We start from the raw sequence: 17,813 nt of genomic DNA, 5'->3' as shown, positions 1-17,813 counted from the left end.
CATCACTATTCTAGTGGGCCAGATTCTCATTTCACATACAATGGTGTCAATCCAGAGTAACACCGTTGACTTCAGCCATTTGGCCAGTTTTTGACCAGCATAAGAGCACAATCTGGCCCAGTAGTACTAATACAATGGAGTATGTGTGTAAAAGGAGAATTCCAGCATCATACTTCCATATTCTGAGTCAAAGACTTGAGGCTCCTTTGCTATCCTTCATGAGAGGCAATTGGTTTTAACCAGGTATTTATACAAAGTGTCAGGTTGCGGCATGTCATGGTTTGATCCTTGGGTAGAAATCTCACTCACAGTATTCCAGCCATACTGAGGTTTGAAGGAATCTCCAGTTTTGATGGGACAGCCTGCATCTTGCAAATTAGGGGCCTGATCTGGCAGTCTTCCAATCCATGTAATTCCAGCAGAAACTGCTGCCTCTCTCCAAGCCACCTGGTACCTCCAGACCAGCCCTGTCCTCAGAGAGTGGTTTGAACTAGGGTAATGGGGGAGAGGAAGTGGGAAGTAGCACAGCAGTGGGGGCATTCCCTCTCCATGCATAGGTGGACCACAGGAGAGAGTTTGCTCCATAACACAACACCACATGCCATACCTCCCAAGGTTTGTGTTCTGCATTGCCTCACTTTATAATCTGATAAACTTCTACAGGTTCCTCAAGATCCTCAGGTATCTCAGTCACATCACCTAGTTCTAAAAAGTTTATTTTGGCTTGTAGATTTCTGAAGAGTTTAATTTAAGCTGCCTCAGTCAATGCAGCGAGCTACAGAACTTAAAGTCACCAAAGCAGATGTACCACACTGGAGCGCCTCTTTAATACCTTAACTTTTAAAATATGACTTCAAGAACCAGAACATTAACCCTGTGTAGATGTTGATTTGAGGTATTTCTTGAACTGTGGTCTTGTCTCTTTCCTATCAGGGTTGTGGGGTGGTGGCATTTTCTGCTTGTTTTTACAGTTTTTACTGGTGATCATCTACATCTTAGAAGCACAGTTCCGGAACTCTTTGTCCAAAAATTTTCATGTTGCCTCCATAACCAATCTGCCAATTCTGAGGATGCTGTGTGTGTGTGCGTGCATGCATGTGTGCGTGCATGCGTGTCTTTTAGAGAGACCCAACAGCAAGCTTGAATGGAAACTCAGTTGGAAACCTTATTTCTGGAACAGCTACTACTGCTCCATAATGGAGTATCTATTGTCAAACAGCACGACTCACCTGTCTAATGTTGCATTTTCATGTCCTCTTAGCTTGTCAATAACAGGTTGAATTCCCAGCATCAGAAACTCATATCGCAGGTGCAATCGGAATTCCAAATTGTCCTTACAGAAGTGGGGTAAAAAAACCCAACTCATCAGACTCCAAAAGATTTTGGATAGATTCACTTAAAGGTAAATTCCTACTTTGAATATCACCTCTCCTGCTTTTAAAAGTTTACAGATAGGCTCACGTCCCCTGTTCTCACTCAGAATTTCTCTCAACAATCCTGCCCTTCCATCAGAAAAAGAAAGTTCAAACCGGGCCTTCAGTCACTGTGTCATTCTCGGGTGACTGTGTATCCTGCGGTTCCCCCTTCAAAACCAAAGTCCTCGTATAACTACCATCAGCTCCATGTATCCTTCTGAGAAGGGAGCCCTCAGAGACCTAACAATGCTCTACAAGTTGCTCAGCAAGGGACAGAGGAAGAGCAAAGCAACTGGCATTTTCTCTATTATCCAAGAGCAGGTCACTTCCAAGCCTGGGTCACAAGCAAAAAGAATTTTGGAGGCTTCATTCAAGTTCTCATCTATGAGCCTCACAAAACCACCATGCACACTGGTGTATGTGGGTGGGGGGGGGGGGGGGAAGGGGTGTCTCTGCTCAGGAAGGGCTTCAATGGGGAGTTACAAGCAAAGAGTGAGGACGATGTTTTAAGTTAGGATTGATAAGACCAGTCGAGCACCTTTTCCAAGAACTTAACCCACTTAATAACACTGTAAAGACTTGCGCCTTGGTCTAATAGCCATTTCCAAAGCAAATAATTCAGTAGCAACAGCTCTGTTGTACATGGAATTTCCAGGGCGGTGACTCACCTCGCCTGCGCCAGCGTTCAGAACAGCATTGATAAAGGACATGATGGCCGTTTTGAGATTCACCTCGTCCCGATAGCGCCCCATGCTTCGGTCTAGCTCATTCAGCAATGTCTGAAACACAAGGGGTGAGGTGACAGGAGACTAATAACATTAATTACTTTCTAGCTCCCACATTAGCTCCTTGTGAATGGATGGCGGGCATAGTCAGACTGCCTTTGATGTGTCACATCTCTGCTAGAGTGTAAGTGCTTCAGAGGAGGGGTCATGTCTACCTGTCCACATTCATTACAATTTGGGGCATTCCATGAAAAGTAATTAACAAAATGTCCACTTGATCCTGATGGAGAATCCCTGCCTAGTGCTTTGGAGGAAAGCATATCCCTGCCACCCTTTCCCATTAAAGTCCCGGTCAATATGATCTATATGGCAGCAGTAAGAGGACTTTCCCTAGCCCAGATCTTCCAGTCAGTTTAACTCTGTATGTGCAAGACAGAATCTCCACGGTTAATGCATCTTGGCCCATTTATACCAGTGGCATCCATGTAATTTTCCATTCTTTTCTTGAGTCCTAGCACAGTGGATTCTGCCAGTGCCTCAGGGGATAGAGAATCCCAAACATTAACTACCCTCTGGGGAGAACCACCTCTGGAAGCGTATCGTTGCACCTAGACCTTGGAGGTGCTTTGGTTTCCACTTGTTCCTTGGGTTCTGTTTAGTTGACATAAGGCAGATTTTTGCTCAAGTCTTTATAAGCTTCTTTTATGTATTTGTACACAACAGGAAGAGCCCCTCTTTAGAGCTTAGAGGTGAGCTGCAGAGCTAAAGTGGAAGTTTGTTTATTTATTACCAGATTTCCATGCTGATGTTCCCCACTAAACAAGCTACAGAAGCATTTGGCACTCAAATATCTTTGAGCTAATCTTTATTAAATCTTCCTGCTTTGCAGGCAATATCCCAGAGCACATCACTGTCACAGCATCCGGTATTTACGATGTTGCAGAATGATGGATTCTGGGATATCACCAGTGGGTTTGGAAGCACCAAGAGATGTTATTATGAGGCAGGGAAGAATTAAAACAAAACACAGTTAATGTGTTTTGGTGCCAAATGCCCCCTGCAGCCTCGTTAGATTCAACTCCATTTGAACTCACGCTGCAGAGGTCCCCTTAAAAACTGATTAGTGTCATAAGTGACTCTTGTGTCATTCTATATGTATCTTTTCTCACTGATTCCAGGTCACGTGTGCTCCGCTTGTAAATCCAAAAATGATTCTTCTGTCAAAGCTGCAAATTCCACATGGAAGATAACTAAGTTGTCCAGCTTCTGCCTCTCACATCACCAACACTAAACAAAAGCCCCACAATCAGAATTCAGTAGACAATTGTGCTCCTTATGCACTAGGGAGAATGCAATCCTGCTCAGTCTTCTAAAGGTATTTTGGCTGTACAGGGAGAATAGGACTAAAACATGCTAATGTAATGCATTCAGCAGGTATGGCTACAATACACACACGGAGCAGAGATATTGAGTGAGGAAGTTCATTTTTTACTTAGTGGCTTTTGGACCCTGGCTACTGAAAGCTGTTCATTCCTAGCCAAGTCCCTTCATGCCTGTGATCAGTTTAATAGGTGTAATGTGGCCATCTCCAGAAAAGTACATCCCTATGGAGGTAAGGTGTCACATAATCCATGCCTTGTATAATGGTCTAAAACCCTTTTCTTATTTATTATACACCTTTCTGATCCAGCCTAGGACTCTCTGGCATCTTTTTCTGTAACTGAACGTAGCATATACACCTCCAGGTTACTACATGCTTGAATGTCTAAGCCCCTTCTACAGCCAGCATTTTCTCTACAGCTCAGTCTGAGCTTTGTCTTCTGTGCCAGCTGCAAGCACCTCTGCTCCAGGCGTTTGATCATCCAACAACTACAATGTCTTCCCATTGTTCAAGTGGAGACCTGACACCCACCCCTGCTCTCTATTCACCATAAATGGGCACCAGTCTTCAAACACACCCAAAAAACCCAAAGTTCCTGAGTTGGCCAAAAAGCAGAGGAGAAACAGCAGAGAGAATTTAATTCTGTTACTTCAGATTTTGTGCCAAGATTTTGAAATTGAAATCCAAAGCCTTAGGTCTCTGGAATGACGTGGGCAGGATTTCCCCAGCCATTAAAACAGCAGCTCCAAAAAGTAAGTTTTTTGTTTGGTTTTCCCCCAAACGTTGCACAAACCTGACCTCAGACAGAATTCCCTTTGTTCAAAGTCAAGAAACATCAATTATTTGGAGAAGACATCACTGAGCTGGAGCAGATATATGCTCATCCATGACTACAATATATTTTTGTGGTTTGATAAGGACATGTATGAGAGACAGACAATGTTAAGATTTATAAAGAATCATTTATACATCCAGACCCACTAGCCATCCAGCTCGAAGGACATCTGCTGAAGTTCTCGGTCCCTTTCCTGCAATGGAGCTGGGAATAGGATATGAAAAGTAGTCAGGACAGGGCAGGGCAGAGGAGACTGTAGGGTAACAGAAACAAAAATGCTGAGTGAGGTAAGCAGCATTGTATCCTCTGCCATCACTTTGATCTAGAAGGGAGCACTATAAAGTCATGAAGTCCTTAAAGGGTCATAGTCTCTACCCCACATGGCGTGGCAGTTCTCCAATATCCCTAACCCTTCTGGAGTGGCTGATGCTCAAGTCTTGACTTGAACATTTCCTGTGAAGATTTCACCACATCTCTGTGTACTAATTGATTTTATGGTTATAAAAGTTTTTCTTACTATTTAAGCAAAAAAAACTTTCCTTGCTTAATCTTATTATTCCTCATCTCTGACATCCAATAAGGTTCTTTTAGTAAGCAGCAAACCTCAAAGCGGTTTGGATGAGCTCTGAGGGGTGGAAGCAAGTCAAATGGGAATAAAGGATTCTACTTTTTAATTTACTTCTTTTTAGTCCCTTTGCGGTGTAATCTCAGATTGCTCAAATCTCCTTCTATGGGCCCTGTTCCATACTGCTAGTATTTAATACAAGCCAGGCAATAGGGCTCTGGAAGGAAAGCCAGTTGAAAAGGCTAAATTTAGGAAGAAGACTGAGCTGCCTATATTCCTTCACCTCAATGCTGCTAGTGATACTAAACATGAAAACCAGATACTGCTTCTACTCTTGTGATTCTAGACAGTGACTGCACAACAGCTCTCATCACCCAGGGAGACACTTGTTAACACAACATCTCCCAGGTCACAGTAAATCTAAGGGCTTCTCTGCATTGTGAGTTACTGCTCAGCCAGGCAGGGTGCAAATCTACAGAGTACTAGATTGCTGAGTAATAATGTCCTATATAGACTCCATTACCCCACAGTGAAAGTCCTGGAGCGTAGCTTAGTGTATTCTGGCTTGAGAGCATAAGTCCAGGTGGCCTGGAATCACCAACAGTCGCTTTAGTAAAGAGAGAAGCACTGGCCTATATCTGACAATGGGATTCACTCAGAACTGAAAGCAGGGTGACTCTTAGCATTTTGACAGGTCTGTCAGATGTAAAGCCAGACATGAAGGACATTAGTGTGTCCTAAAATATCTTCCCAGGCCAGAGTGGCATCACCACTTTGCAAAATAAGACTGAATCAAAGCATGAGCGTGTTGTTAAGATGCACAAATGTTACAATGCCCTGACACAATGAGTTTGTCCCACTAGAAAAACCTTGGAAGATGGCAACCATAATTATTAGTGCCAACAGTGCACTGGGCACATTATGGAAGAGTTATAGAACAATAATAGGATCCTTGCCTCAAAGAGAATCAGATATAAATAAGGCAATGTATAAATGAGTACTTTCAGTATGCACAGCACTTACCTTTTGAGATCTGTGAATGATAAGTCAGTGCCATTATCTCTATCTTATAGAGGGGGAAACTGAGGCATTGAGGGGTTAAGTGACTCACCCATGGTCACACAATGAGTCAGAGACCAAATAGAAATAGCATCCGCTAGTGGAACTGAATGCAGGAGAAAGGAAAGAAACCAAGCGGTGAAGTTTAAAATTTGTCTGGTTAATTCTTGATTTTTGTTCAGAGTGTTTGTTGCTTTATTTTCCACATTTTCTTTTTCTTCTTCTTTTATGGAACAAGTTTGTGGGGTGGTGGAAGAAGCATGTTCTAAAGAGGAACTGGCTGGAGCAGAGACATGTTCAGCCGGGAACAGGGAGGAGACAAAACATTTGCCACCGTACACTATGGGCAAAGGTGCAAAGAGGAGCAAACTAAGAAACTAGATAGGGATTCCACAGCCCAAACCCGAGTGTTAAATAGATGCATTTATATTTATTACTATTCGTATGATATTTTAGTATGACCTCTGTCCCCTTAGGTGTGCACTGCATTTATTCATGTCTGCTCTACTCAGATAAATCAGTTGGTTCTCATATATAGCACTGGTGGTGCTCTGCCCATGCCAGTGACCCAGATGAAGCTAATAAACTCTCCCTGGAGGAACCTGCAGACTAAGCCCGAGATTTTCAAAGTCACCTAGATGGTTTGATTAATTTTAATGGGTATTGGGTGTCCAGATCGCCTAGGTGGTTTTGAAAACCTCCACCTAACTGGCACAAGAAGCTGCAGCATCTCACAAACTGGAAGAGACCCAGTCCCGCAGAGTGTGGACATTAGAGGTGGAGTACTTCCCAATGCTGGTTGTGTTTCAGGAGCATTATAAAAGAGGAAAAGAGGGAGCTTGTCATATCTTAATAAAAATGGTTCAGGCATAAAGGAAAGCATGAAAGAAGGTACAGAATGGGCACATCGGACAGCTCAGCTCAGGAAAAAAGCTGGGGCAAACATGAGGAACTGGGAAGGGTATACTGAAGGAAACAAGAGATAAAGGCTGGTAAAAAATTGAAAAGGAGAAACTAACTATTAGCAGTAAAAGGAGTGAGAAAACCAGTGATGCATCTGGCAAGAGGTAGATGATCTTGACAGTGGCATTCTGGTCAAGCTGCAGGGTTGGAAGATGGGGGAAGCTGGAAGGGAGGAGGTTGCAATAGTGAAATAAGATGACTGGAGTCAAGACTGAAGTCTTAGCAGTGGAGAGCATCAGAAGGGTGAAGTCTGGAGATATGCTGGCTGATTCTCCTCTAAGACTAGTGTAAAAATATCAGAATGGCCATACTGGGTCAGACCAGTGATTCACCTAGCCCAGTATCCTGTCGTCCAACAGTGGCCAATGCCAGATGCTTCCAAGGGAATAAACAGAACAGGTAATCATCCAGTGAGCCATTCTCTGTCATCCAGTCCCAGCATCTGACAATCAGGGGCATGGGGACACTAAGAGCATGGGGTTGCATTCCTAACCATCTTGGCTAATAGTCATTGATGGACTTCTCTGAATCCAGTTATACTTTTGGCCTTCACAACATCCTCTGGCAACAAGTTCCACAGCTTGATTGTGAATTGTGTGAAGAAATACTTCCTTTTGTTTGTTTTAAAGCTGCTGCCTATTAATTTCATTAGCTGACTCTTGTGTTATGTAAATGGCTAAAAACCAAAAACACTTTCTTATTCACTTTCTCCACACCGTTCATGATTTTAAAGACCTCTATTATATCCTGCATTAGTTGTCTCTTTTCCAAGTTGACTAGTCCCACTCTTTTTAATCTCTCCTCATATGGAAGCTGTTGCATACCCCTAAATATTTGCATTGCCTTTCTCTGTGTCTATTCCATTTCTATAGATCTTTTTTTAAATGGGCAATCAGAACTGCATGCAATAGGCAAGATCTGGGCATACCATGGATTTATATAGTAGCATTATGATAGTTACTGTCTTATCTATGCCCTTCCTCATAGTTCCTAACATGGTTAGCTTTTTTGACTGCCACTATACACTGAACAGATGCTTTCAGAGAACTATCCACAATGACTCCAAGATCTCTTGCTTGACTGGTAACAGCTAATTTAGACACGATCAATTTGTAAGTACAGTTGGGATTATGTTTTCCAATGTGCATTACTTTGCATTTATCAGCATTGAATTTCATCTGCCATTTTGTTGCCCAGTCACCAAATTTTGTGACATTCCTTGGTAACTTTTTGCAGTCGGCTTTGGACTCAACTATCTTGAATAATTTTGTATCATCTGCAAACTTTAGCACCTTACTGTTTACCCCTTTTTCCAGATAATTTATGAATATGTTGAAAAATACGGGCCCCCACACAGATCCCTGGGGGATAGCACTATTTACCTCTCTTCATTGTGAAAATTGACCATTTATTCCTACCCTCTGTTTCCTATCTTTTAACCAGTTACCAATCCATGAGAGGACCTTCCCTCTTATTCCATGACTGCTTAGTTTGCTTAAGAGCCCTTGGTGAGGGACCTTGTCAAAGGCTTTCTGAAAGGCCAAGTACACTATATCCACTCGATCACTCTTGTCCACACAGTTTTTGACCCCTCAGAGAATTCAAATAGATTGAAGAGGCATAATTTCCCTTTACAAAACCTGTGTTGACTCCTTCATCAACAAATAAATAGTGTTCATCCATGTGTCTGATAGGCAAAATGCTTGAAACTGGCACTGAAGTTAGGCTTACTAGCAAGATTGCATCTGGAGCCTTTTTTAAAAATTGGTATCACATTAACTATCCTCCAGTTATCTGGTACAGAAGATGATTTAAGTGATAGGTTACATACCACAGTTAGTAGTTCTTCAATTTCATATTTGAGTTCTTTCAAAAAAACTCTTAGGGAATACCATCTGATAAATTAAACTGAAGTCACCAGGATCAATTTGTTCCAAAAATCAAATCAGGAATTACTCCACTGAAGTCAATGAGTGTTATACCAGATTAGTACCAGTGTGAGGTCAGAGTCAGACCCATTGTAGATGGAATGATGGCTTGGTTATGAAGAGGCAGTAATTCAGACTGTAGTTTCCAGTAGGACCCAAGTGTGAACTTTTCCAATTTAGCACACTAACCCCTAGATTTAGCAAAAGAATTATCTATATTTTCTACAAGGTCCCATAAAATAATCCATCTACACAAATGAATTTCAGTAGAATTTATAGTGGTGGAGCCAGATCCTCATTTTGTGTAAACTGGTGCACCTACACTGATTTCAATGGCGTTACAACGGTTGGGTCCAGACAATGGTTTGGATTCTGATCTTAGTTCCACTGGTATAAAACAGGATCAAGTCTATTCAAGTCAAAAAAGAGTATAGCAACATAACCAAAGTACTTTGGTTACAGCAACGTAACCTAAAGTAAGAAATTGGCCCAAAGTAGCAACTTTCCCTTTGTAATCTCCCTGCTACTTCATTTGTTGGAGTCTGTGTTGTACTATACTAGGCATTCCGGGTAGTAAGTCATGCCTGGAAGACCAGAGATGACTTAAGACTGAGCAGCAACCTGTAACAAGGAGAATACAATGTTCTTTGGTTCAGAGTTAAATGTGTGATTTCCACACACTAATCCATGTCACTTAGGCACATGCAAGTGGGAAATAATCAGTGCTCCAATCTGAAGCTGTCAGTAGTGAGTTATGCAGAGGCTTAAGTTTTAGACAGCTGCCAATAAATAAAGCTGACCCTCACTTCCTCATTCTTGTGAGGAAGTGGGGGGAGGGAGAAGGAGAAAAACCATTTAGGAATTCCACCAAGACAAGAAAAGAAACAGGGAGAAGGGAAAATAAAACTCTCACAGTTCTCTGGGAGAAAATGGTTCCAGCAACAGCTGTCTCACATTTACTCACTGACTCCTTGCATCATCTGCTATTGAGAGAGGTTGCCAAAGAAGATCCAAGGGGGGAGAGAGAGAAAGAAAAGCTCTGACATTCATTGTTGGTGCTATTGGGAAAAATGCTAAATCCAAAACCAGTGAGCAGCTGAGATGGAGCACAAGGATTTCAACAAGAGGAGGGATCAGGCAGCAACAAAAGGGGCAAGGGGAAACAGGGAATTATGTATCACTGCTATCAGGATGGTGACTGGGGGAAAGCACATGTTCTGGAGTGGGAGGGAAAGGCCACTCTCAGAGTCACTGACTATAGTTCATGGTCTTCATTATTAGTGATGAGTGTTGTTTGTTCTTACAAGGAAGCCACGAAAAGTCAAAGAGGGAGGGACTAAATGGCTCAGGGGAGTGGGAAAGGCACATGGAGCTTTTCACCTCTACGTCACTGGTCTCCATCTAACTTGAGTCAGTACTGGCCAAAAGGTGAGAACCATCTGATGCCTTGTGTGAAATGAATTGTCAGGTCTCAATCCAATCCCAGGTTTCCATATGACTCAACATGCCATCACAAGTGGCAACCCTCTTGGCAGTTTCAGCAGAGAATCCTACAAAATAAATAGCCCATGAAGACTGAACTCCTCTCTCATCCTTTCAGTAGCTAGTCCCAGGAGGTGAGGGCTGAAGCACAGTAGCAAGGCAGTGAGTAAAGGCTTGCACAGCTGCTGTGTGTATTGCAACTTTCCCTCTGTTCCCACCTAGCGCTGTCAACCCAGCACCTTTCACCAGCAGAAAATTCCATTCTAAAGCAAAACAAAATCTAATGAGAATGCCAGAGTTTTAGATCTTTTTCATCTTTAAGTTACTCTGTAAGACACACCAGTGAGAGGTTTTCTAAAAGATGTGCTCTAGTTCAAACAGGAATTACTTCAGGGAAGTTCTATGGCCTGTGTTATGCAGGAGGTTAGACTAGAAGATTATCAGAGTGGTCCTTTCTGGCCTTAGAATCTATATCAAAGACTGAGCTCAGGCCAGGTTCCAGAGAAGCTCAATCTTCCCCACTTTCTATGGGCCCAATAGTCCCATTTCTGTTAGCTTCCAAGCCTGAGATGCTGAAATCCTCCTTCTCTTTGGCTCATCTGCTGTCCCCTTAAATAGCCTATTGTCTCATCATCTATGTGAAAACAGAGCAGAGCCTTTGGGGGATTCCAGGCATCCTTTTCATGAGACCAATCCACAGTTTCATCTTTTGTCATGAACAATGGAGCCAGAGCAATTTGTTTCCACTCTGCATGTTCAGAACATGCATCTCCTGTTCCTCCTGTGTAGAGTTTGCTTTTGATTAGCTTTCACTACTCAGGAAGAATTCTAATGGCTTAATTGTGTTAATGCCAGATCCATGTTTGGGGAAATTCTGAGTTGGTTTTATAGGCTAAGAGAGAATTTCTGAGAAGGGAATTAGAGAGCAATGGGTTGGAATCTACCTAAAGCAGGAAGCTCTAAACCCTTCAGAGAATTCATGCACTGAGAGATGCTATTAAATGCTCAGATGATAGGAGACATTTTCCACCAAAATTGTCCTTGGAAGCCAAAGGAGCTGTGAAGTATTTGCAAAGCCTTGGTTATAAAGCTGCAGATCCAAGACCCAGAGTGAAGAGCTCCTCAAAAAGGGCATTGTCGTTGCTTTATTGTATTAAATCCAGACTCAGTCCTCTATTATCTCCCAGGCACATACAGTAAAGGCACAAGCTGGCTTTTCTAGTGCCTCCTTGGGCTCAGCCACCTCACCCCCTTAGCGAAAGCTCCAGATCTCCCAGTAGAGCAGAGACATGCATATCCCTCTTCCTTGGCCTGGTTGTCAAGGAACTACAAGACCACTCTGAGCCAAGGCCAGGACTAGAGCGTAACAGTGCTTCACACTTGACAGATGAAATATGAAGCTTTATGTCACAGGCATTCTTAACTGAGAACCTTAAAGTGTGGCATCGCTTCCTTCCTTGCCTTTCACTGAGCATGGACCATGTTCACTTGGGATGCTTGCCACTGATCCACTGAGAGACGTAGATAGGTGGAGGGTGGCAGTGGTAGGTATTTGTAGACTTCTTCAGAGTTAAGATGAGAACTGCTTGGGTTCAACCTGTTGGAGAGAACTCCGTGGAAAATGCCATTCCAGTTTCTGGACACAGGCTTTACAAAATTAGTAAGCAGGAGCATATCCCTGCTGCTAATCACATGGGTTTTTTTTTTCTTTTTTAAAAAGAGGAAGCAAACACTTTTCTTTCCTTCCCCTTCTTCCCCCCCGCCCGCGAATGCAAAAACATTTGACAAAGGCAATTATTTGTGCATTCCGGTCATTCATGGATGAGATAGTAAGTAAGTTCCCCCAGGCTCACAAGAGCTTCTGTGAATCATTAGATGTGACTTCTCAAAGGCCCAGCTGTACAAGATGAGATGTGTTACCATACACTGGCCCAGCAATGATTTATCATCCCAGTCATTTACTCAGTTTGAGACAAATAAAAAGATATACACAGAGGAGTCCCTTGAGTTGACTTGGGATTTCTACAGCATATGGGTTTATTCAACAGATCAGCTCGGTCGAGTTGGGACAAAGAATTAAAATCTGATTGAAAGTTGCTGGGGCTGTGAATTATTGCCAAACACGCGAGGTCACCCCAAAGCGCCTCCAGTGTAAACAACCTCAAGCTTCAGAAAGGCTTCCTCAGTTAAGCTAATGACCAGAAAACAAGCAAGATTTAAGGTTGTCCTCTCTTTCTTACATGCAGACTACAGTACACTAATCATTGTACACTCTCTGGTTTGGCTTCCATTCCCCAACTCCATCCTTTGGATCAGTGATTCCCAACCTCTTACTGGTACGTTAGTCTTTTGTGGCTGAAGTCTTAGTCTCCCCAGCTCCCTATTGTCATTATGGTTGAGTTAACACTGAGACTGCAACTGAGATCAAGGCCCCAGCGTGCTAAGCTCTCTACAAATACACAGTGAGACAGTGAATGCATAGAGTAGCTTATAATCTAAATAGACAAGAAAAAGGGTGGATGGGGAAACAGAAGCAGAGAGAGATGAAGCGTCTTGGCCAAAGTCAGAGAGTAGGTCAGCGTCAAAGCTGGGAAATAGAACCCAGATCTCCTGAATTCTAGTCGTGTAACCTGGGCAGTAAGCCACTTGACTCCCTGACCCTCTGTACTGGGACTCACCTTGATGAGAAACAACCACATGAGCTGCTGTTGGTGACCAGTGACCACCTCCCACTCAGCTGTGCATGCTGCAAACTTCCACGGAGCTTGAACTACTTTTACAATCTCAAATTTAGAGCAGCCTAAGATCCACTGACGCTTAGACTATGCACAAACTGAAATGGGAGGTCGGGGCAATGGCTGATGTAAACAAGATTCTAGGACCTCATTGTATATTACCCTCCTCACAGTAGCCACGCAAAACCCAATGGAAACTTCACCCATGGAAGGAATATAGGGTTGTACTATAAGAATGGTAAACTAGTACAGTGCCAATATGTTTAGGAACTGTGGCTTAACACAGCAGCTCACAAGGTTTCTCCTCATCAGGATGGTTGTTTCATTAGGAAGAGGCAGGTCACAGCATCAGTTTATAATCCCCACCAATCAGAAAGTCAGTGATCTATCTTTGAGTTTTACCTCTATACTTAGAACAGGAAATATCTGTGCTAACTGTGGGGTAACAACTGGCAAATGTTGGCTTATTAATGGCTTTTATTATAGATCCTTTACTCCATACTTTCTGCATTATGACAGAATTGACCTTAAAAGCACTACAGAAGCTCCTGGGGCCTTTATGCTATTGGCACTTAAACAGTATGGTATCAGGCACCCAATAGATGACATCAGTCCAGGTTAGAGTGCGAGATTACTGAAATTCTTTCATTAATACAGCAAGACTCAGTTTTAAGGTAAAGCACAGTAGCTTTAAATCAGCATGGATAGCAGTGACTGGCTGTAGAACATGTATGACAAATAATCTATGTGGGGCGTTGACACTACTTTGGTTGATCCAAAGTCCAGGTGAGGAAAATGAACTTTATGCCTCTGACAATGTTATACACTGTGTATAAGTACAAACCACCCTTTTCAAGATGCACTGTGCTGTGCATTGTTGGCTGAGTGTTTATACCTGGAATCTTGTCCTTTCTGCAGCATAGACCTGGTAGTGAAGCATGGCCTGTAGGACCTTCTTATGGCCATCCGGCACCAGGCAGACAGCCCCGAGGATCTCCAGCACAGCGATCTTGGTCTTGATGTTCTCAGTCCGTAAGCTCTGGGAGATGATATTGATACTTTCTGGATGGGCCAGGACATGTGCTCGTCCCTGGGAATTGTTCATCAGTGCCTTAATACACCCTATAACGGATGTGTGTATGCGGCTCTCTGAGGTCTCATAGTCCATGCTCTTCAGGAAGTTCAACAAACAGGTCAGGCCATCCAGCTCAATAAACCTGGTCACAAACCTGAAGGGAAAGGGAGAAAAACAGAATTAAAGCGAACTGTACAATAGGCATCAAATTAATAGACTATGGAACTCTGATGCTAAGAACAGAGCAGTCAGTAGCCTAAAGAACTCCAGATGATTCCAGGCAACATGTCACAGACAGTCAGTCTTCTTGTCACGGTCATTTTCCAATTTAGGTAATTACATTGTGTCTGCTTCGAATCCCACCTTTTGTTTCCCCTGTCCTATGTGCTTGGACAGTGTTACTGTATAATAACTACCACATTCAACCACAATGGCTGCTGCATTTCAATGGCCGGTGAAAAGATTCCTACATACTGGCAAATCTATAGGGCCTACACCTACAATCCTGGATCAGGCAAAACTCCCAAAATGGCTTGTAGGATCTCTGCTGGCAGGAGAGATGTTCTTAAGGAGGGAGCAGACTCAATGGCCACCATGGATACCATCAGGATCTGGCATGAGGACACAAATAGACTAGATATGTAGGCAGTGAATTTGCAGAAGGAACAGCATGTTCCAACACCGTTTTATTCCAAGTTGGGGGTCACTTTTCCAATCACTAGGGTTGTGTGTCAAACTTTCATTATGAAACCAGGCAAAATGTGTCTGGTTTCAGATAAAGATCGTGCACCAATCTGTATGGATACAACATAGAAAAAGCCCAAGGAAGGGTCTATAGTTTCATTCAAACCAAAGATAAAAACGCAATGGGTCAGTTCATCCCTGGAATTAATCCATTGAAGTTAACGGAGTCCACTGAAGTCAGTGCAACAATACTGGGAACACATTCACCCAATTGGTTTTAGCTGAATTTCACTGAGAGTTTTCAGTAGGCTTAAGATTTTGGGGTCCTATGCAAAGTGAAGTGAACAGGATCCCATCCAGTTCCCTGTCCAACTTGTGAACATTGAGCGGTTCCAAGCGTGTGTGTCATTGCTTTCTGTTCTCGCCTCTGTGCACAAGAACACTCCTGAGCCTCAGTTATGTATTAGTATACAATTACATTAGAAGTATGTCAGCCAGTCCTTTGGTTGGTACTCCACTTTACCACACAGGAAATTTCATGGCCCACCTGAAAGTTGGGCCAGATACACTAGACAGTTTGCCAACCTTCAGCTTACTTGGACCAACAGTTCTGAGCAGAAACCAGGCAAAACCTGATGGTTTCAGATGAGTTTTGCTCTGAGGTTTGTTCAGACCTGAACTTCAAAGCAAATTTTAGAAGGGGCCAAACACACATGCACCAACAATCAGAAGAGGGATTTCATTAACTCAGCTCAGCAAAACTGCCAAGTTTCACACTGCTCTGATCACAAATTACTTGTCTTTTGGGTGTACCATCCTACCTCTTTATCTATATGAGCCACGGGAACAGAAGCCCCTCTCCCCTCAGGTAGATGGAAGGACCGCACAGAGTGCACCAGGAATTCAGTAAGACACCAAACACCCTTTTTTGTTATTCTAACTCTTTGCAAGAAAACTAATGGGTAGTTCAGGGTCTGTGACCCATTTGGTTGCTGGCCTCTCTGCCAAGACTGCAATTTAGGCAGCCATGGCCAACTGTGGTGGTGCTGTGTCTGTCATGCATGTGTCCACTGAGAATTGGACTGAGACCAAAATTATTTTGTGCAGACTAGCAGATGGCCATGAAATGATCACTTTTAGATGTTTCGCCAGCTGTGGCCCAGAAAGGCCTGAAATTTTCTCCATGTTCTAGCCTGAATAGGATGTTACAACACACATCATCAGCTCTGAGTCCTAACATTTACTTCAGATCTATTTGTTCATGGTGACTCTTGCCAAGTTCCTTTGTGAATCCAAGGGCTTGCCAAACTCATTACCAAAACTGAGCAGCAACAGCATTGCCATCCTCATAGCTCCAGGGCTAAGGGGAGGATAAGACTGACACCGCCCTGGGGACAAAGCATTCTCCAGTGGTTCAAGAAAATCACTCAGAGCCTGGTCAGTCAAGGGTTTCTGAATTCCATTTCCAGATGGAGCACTGGCTATTGGTGCAAGACATACAAGTCACTGTGACTTTCATGTACCTCTGCCAGCCCAGCTCTGAAGACCAGGTGACAAATCATTTGTGAAAGCACAGAGACAGTCTCACAAGCACAATACCCAAATAAATCTAATGGCAGAGAAACGTTGCTAGGATTTCTAGGGTGAGGTCACTCCAGCAGAAGGGTAGGTGCAGGAAAGAGACTGATGTCATAGACCTTGATTAACGACGAAGTTTCAAACAATGTTGGGATTTTCCTGTATCCTATCTGGTCCAGAGAGCAAAACACTAATCTCTGTTACTCAATAGGAAGTAAACTGGACTACCTCCCAATCTCAGCTGACATCAGATGTAGGATGAAGCTATGATCGTCACCTTCTCTTTTGAAAACACTCAGTGCCCTGTCATCAGGAAAAGCTATACAGTGTGAGTGAGTCCAGCTCATGAACTAAATGTCATTCTCATTGCATTTTTATGTGGTCTACATGGGTGAGAGACAGATGGGAGAGTTCAGCTCCTAAGCTGAATGCCATTGACATCATAATGTTTGCTTAGTGCTTTTGTGCATCTGTGTACACATAGGCGCATGCTCACACATGCTTGTGCATGTACAAGGCGTGCAGTCGCATTTCTAGGGAAGAGTACCTTCATCATTGTGTTATGTGTGTGCAAAATTAGCCTCCCACGTGCCTCATATGTTGTACATGAGGGCCTTGTTTTGGATGGAGATGTAAAGGTGTGATGTCAGAACGTGTTTGTTAACGTGTCTTGTGTAACACATTCTAAAGTTCCAGCATAGACAAGGCAGCGTGTGCTTTAAATAGGTGCCAGATTGGTTGAATTAAACCCTAGGCTCCCTGCAGGCTTTATCTTGACCAGCGTAACTCATGTTAAAAAAAACAGGGTTCTACATTAGGGTTTTAAAACATGTTAATTTGAATATTAGCGAACACAGCCTAACAACAAAACTCTCATCCTAATGTAGACAAGGCCTATGTGGCAGTGATTTTCCCCACTGCTTGTCTTATTCTCTGACCTATCCCTGTACAGATTGTGCTGCAGGCTCACTGTGAGAAATGACACAGCTTGGGAAAGATGGAAAAAACAAACCGGGGGGGCGGGAGGGGACGGGGCATGGGGGGAGGGCAGGATGTTCCCACCCTACTGACAGTCAAGGCGATGTTTCCCAGGCTAGCTGCAGCAGTGGCCTTTGGATCAGGAGGCATGCACAACCCTGACGAACCTTGGACCTCTGCCCTGCCTGAAATTCAAAGCAGAATAGGCTGCATTTGCTGGATAGATTAGTGACCAGCTAAAGTACACAGGAGTGAGATGTGGCTAAACCAAGCCAAAATAAAGAGAACACGACCTCCATTTATTTTAAGACTGGGTAAAATAGCGTTGGAACAGGGCAGAAGAGTGATGACATTTATTGCTGGTAATTCAGATTAAATAAGAGCCTTCTCCCTTTCCCCTCAAACTTGAG

The 17,813-nt window shown here is 43.2% G+C and overlaps 1 protein-coding gene across 9 annotated transcripts in view; it reads right to left on the bottom strand.

The window, feature by feature from the left end:
• Positions 1 to 17,813, bottom strand: part of DAAM2 (dishevelled associated activator of morphogenesis 2) — a 240,039-nt gene that overhangs the window by 63,661 nt on the left and 158,565 nt on the right. For all 9 annotated transcript variants that reach the window (XM_037895546.2, XM_037895551.2, XM_037895548.2 and 6 more), the window contains 3 exons: positions 13,984 to 14,317; positions 2,084 to 2,194; positions 1,230 to 1,333 (listed from right to left, as the gene is read on the bottom strand). In XM_037895546.2, coding sequence (XP_037751474.1) covers positions 1,230 to 1,333; positions 2,084 to 2,194; positions 13,984 to 14,317 — 549 coding nt within the window. The remainder of the gene's footprint in view (positions 1 to 1,229; positions 1,334 to 2,083; positions 2,195 to 13,983; positions 14,318 to 17,813) is intronic.

The sequence above is a fragment of the Chelonia mydas genome, chromosome 3 (assembly GCF_015237465.2).
Source record: "Chelonia mydas isolate rCheMyd1 chromosome 3, rCheMyd1.pri.v2, whole genome shotgun sequence".
In the NCBI taxonomy this organism is placed as follows: domain Eukaryota; kingdom Metazoa; phylum Chordata; order Testudines; family Cheloniidae; genus Chelonia; species Chelonia mydas.
This window is presented reverse-complemented; position numbering and strand designations above follow the sequence as displayed.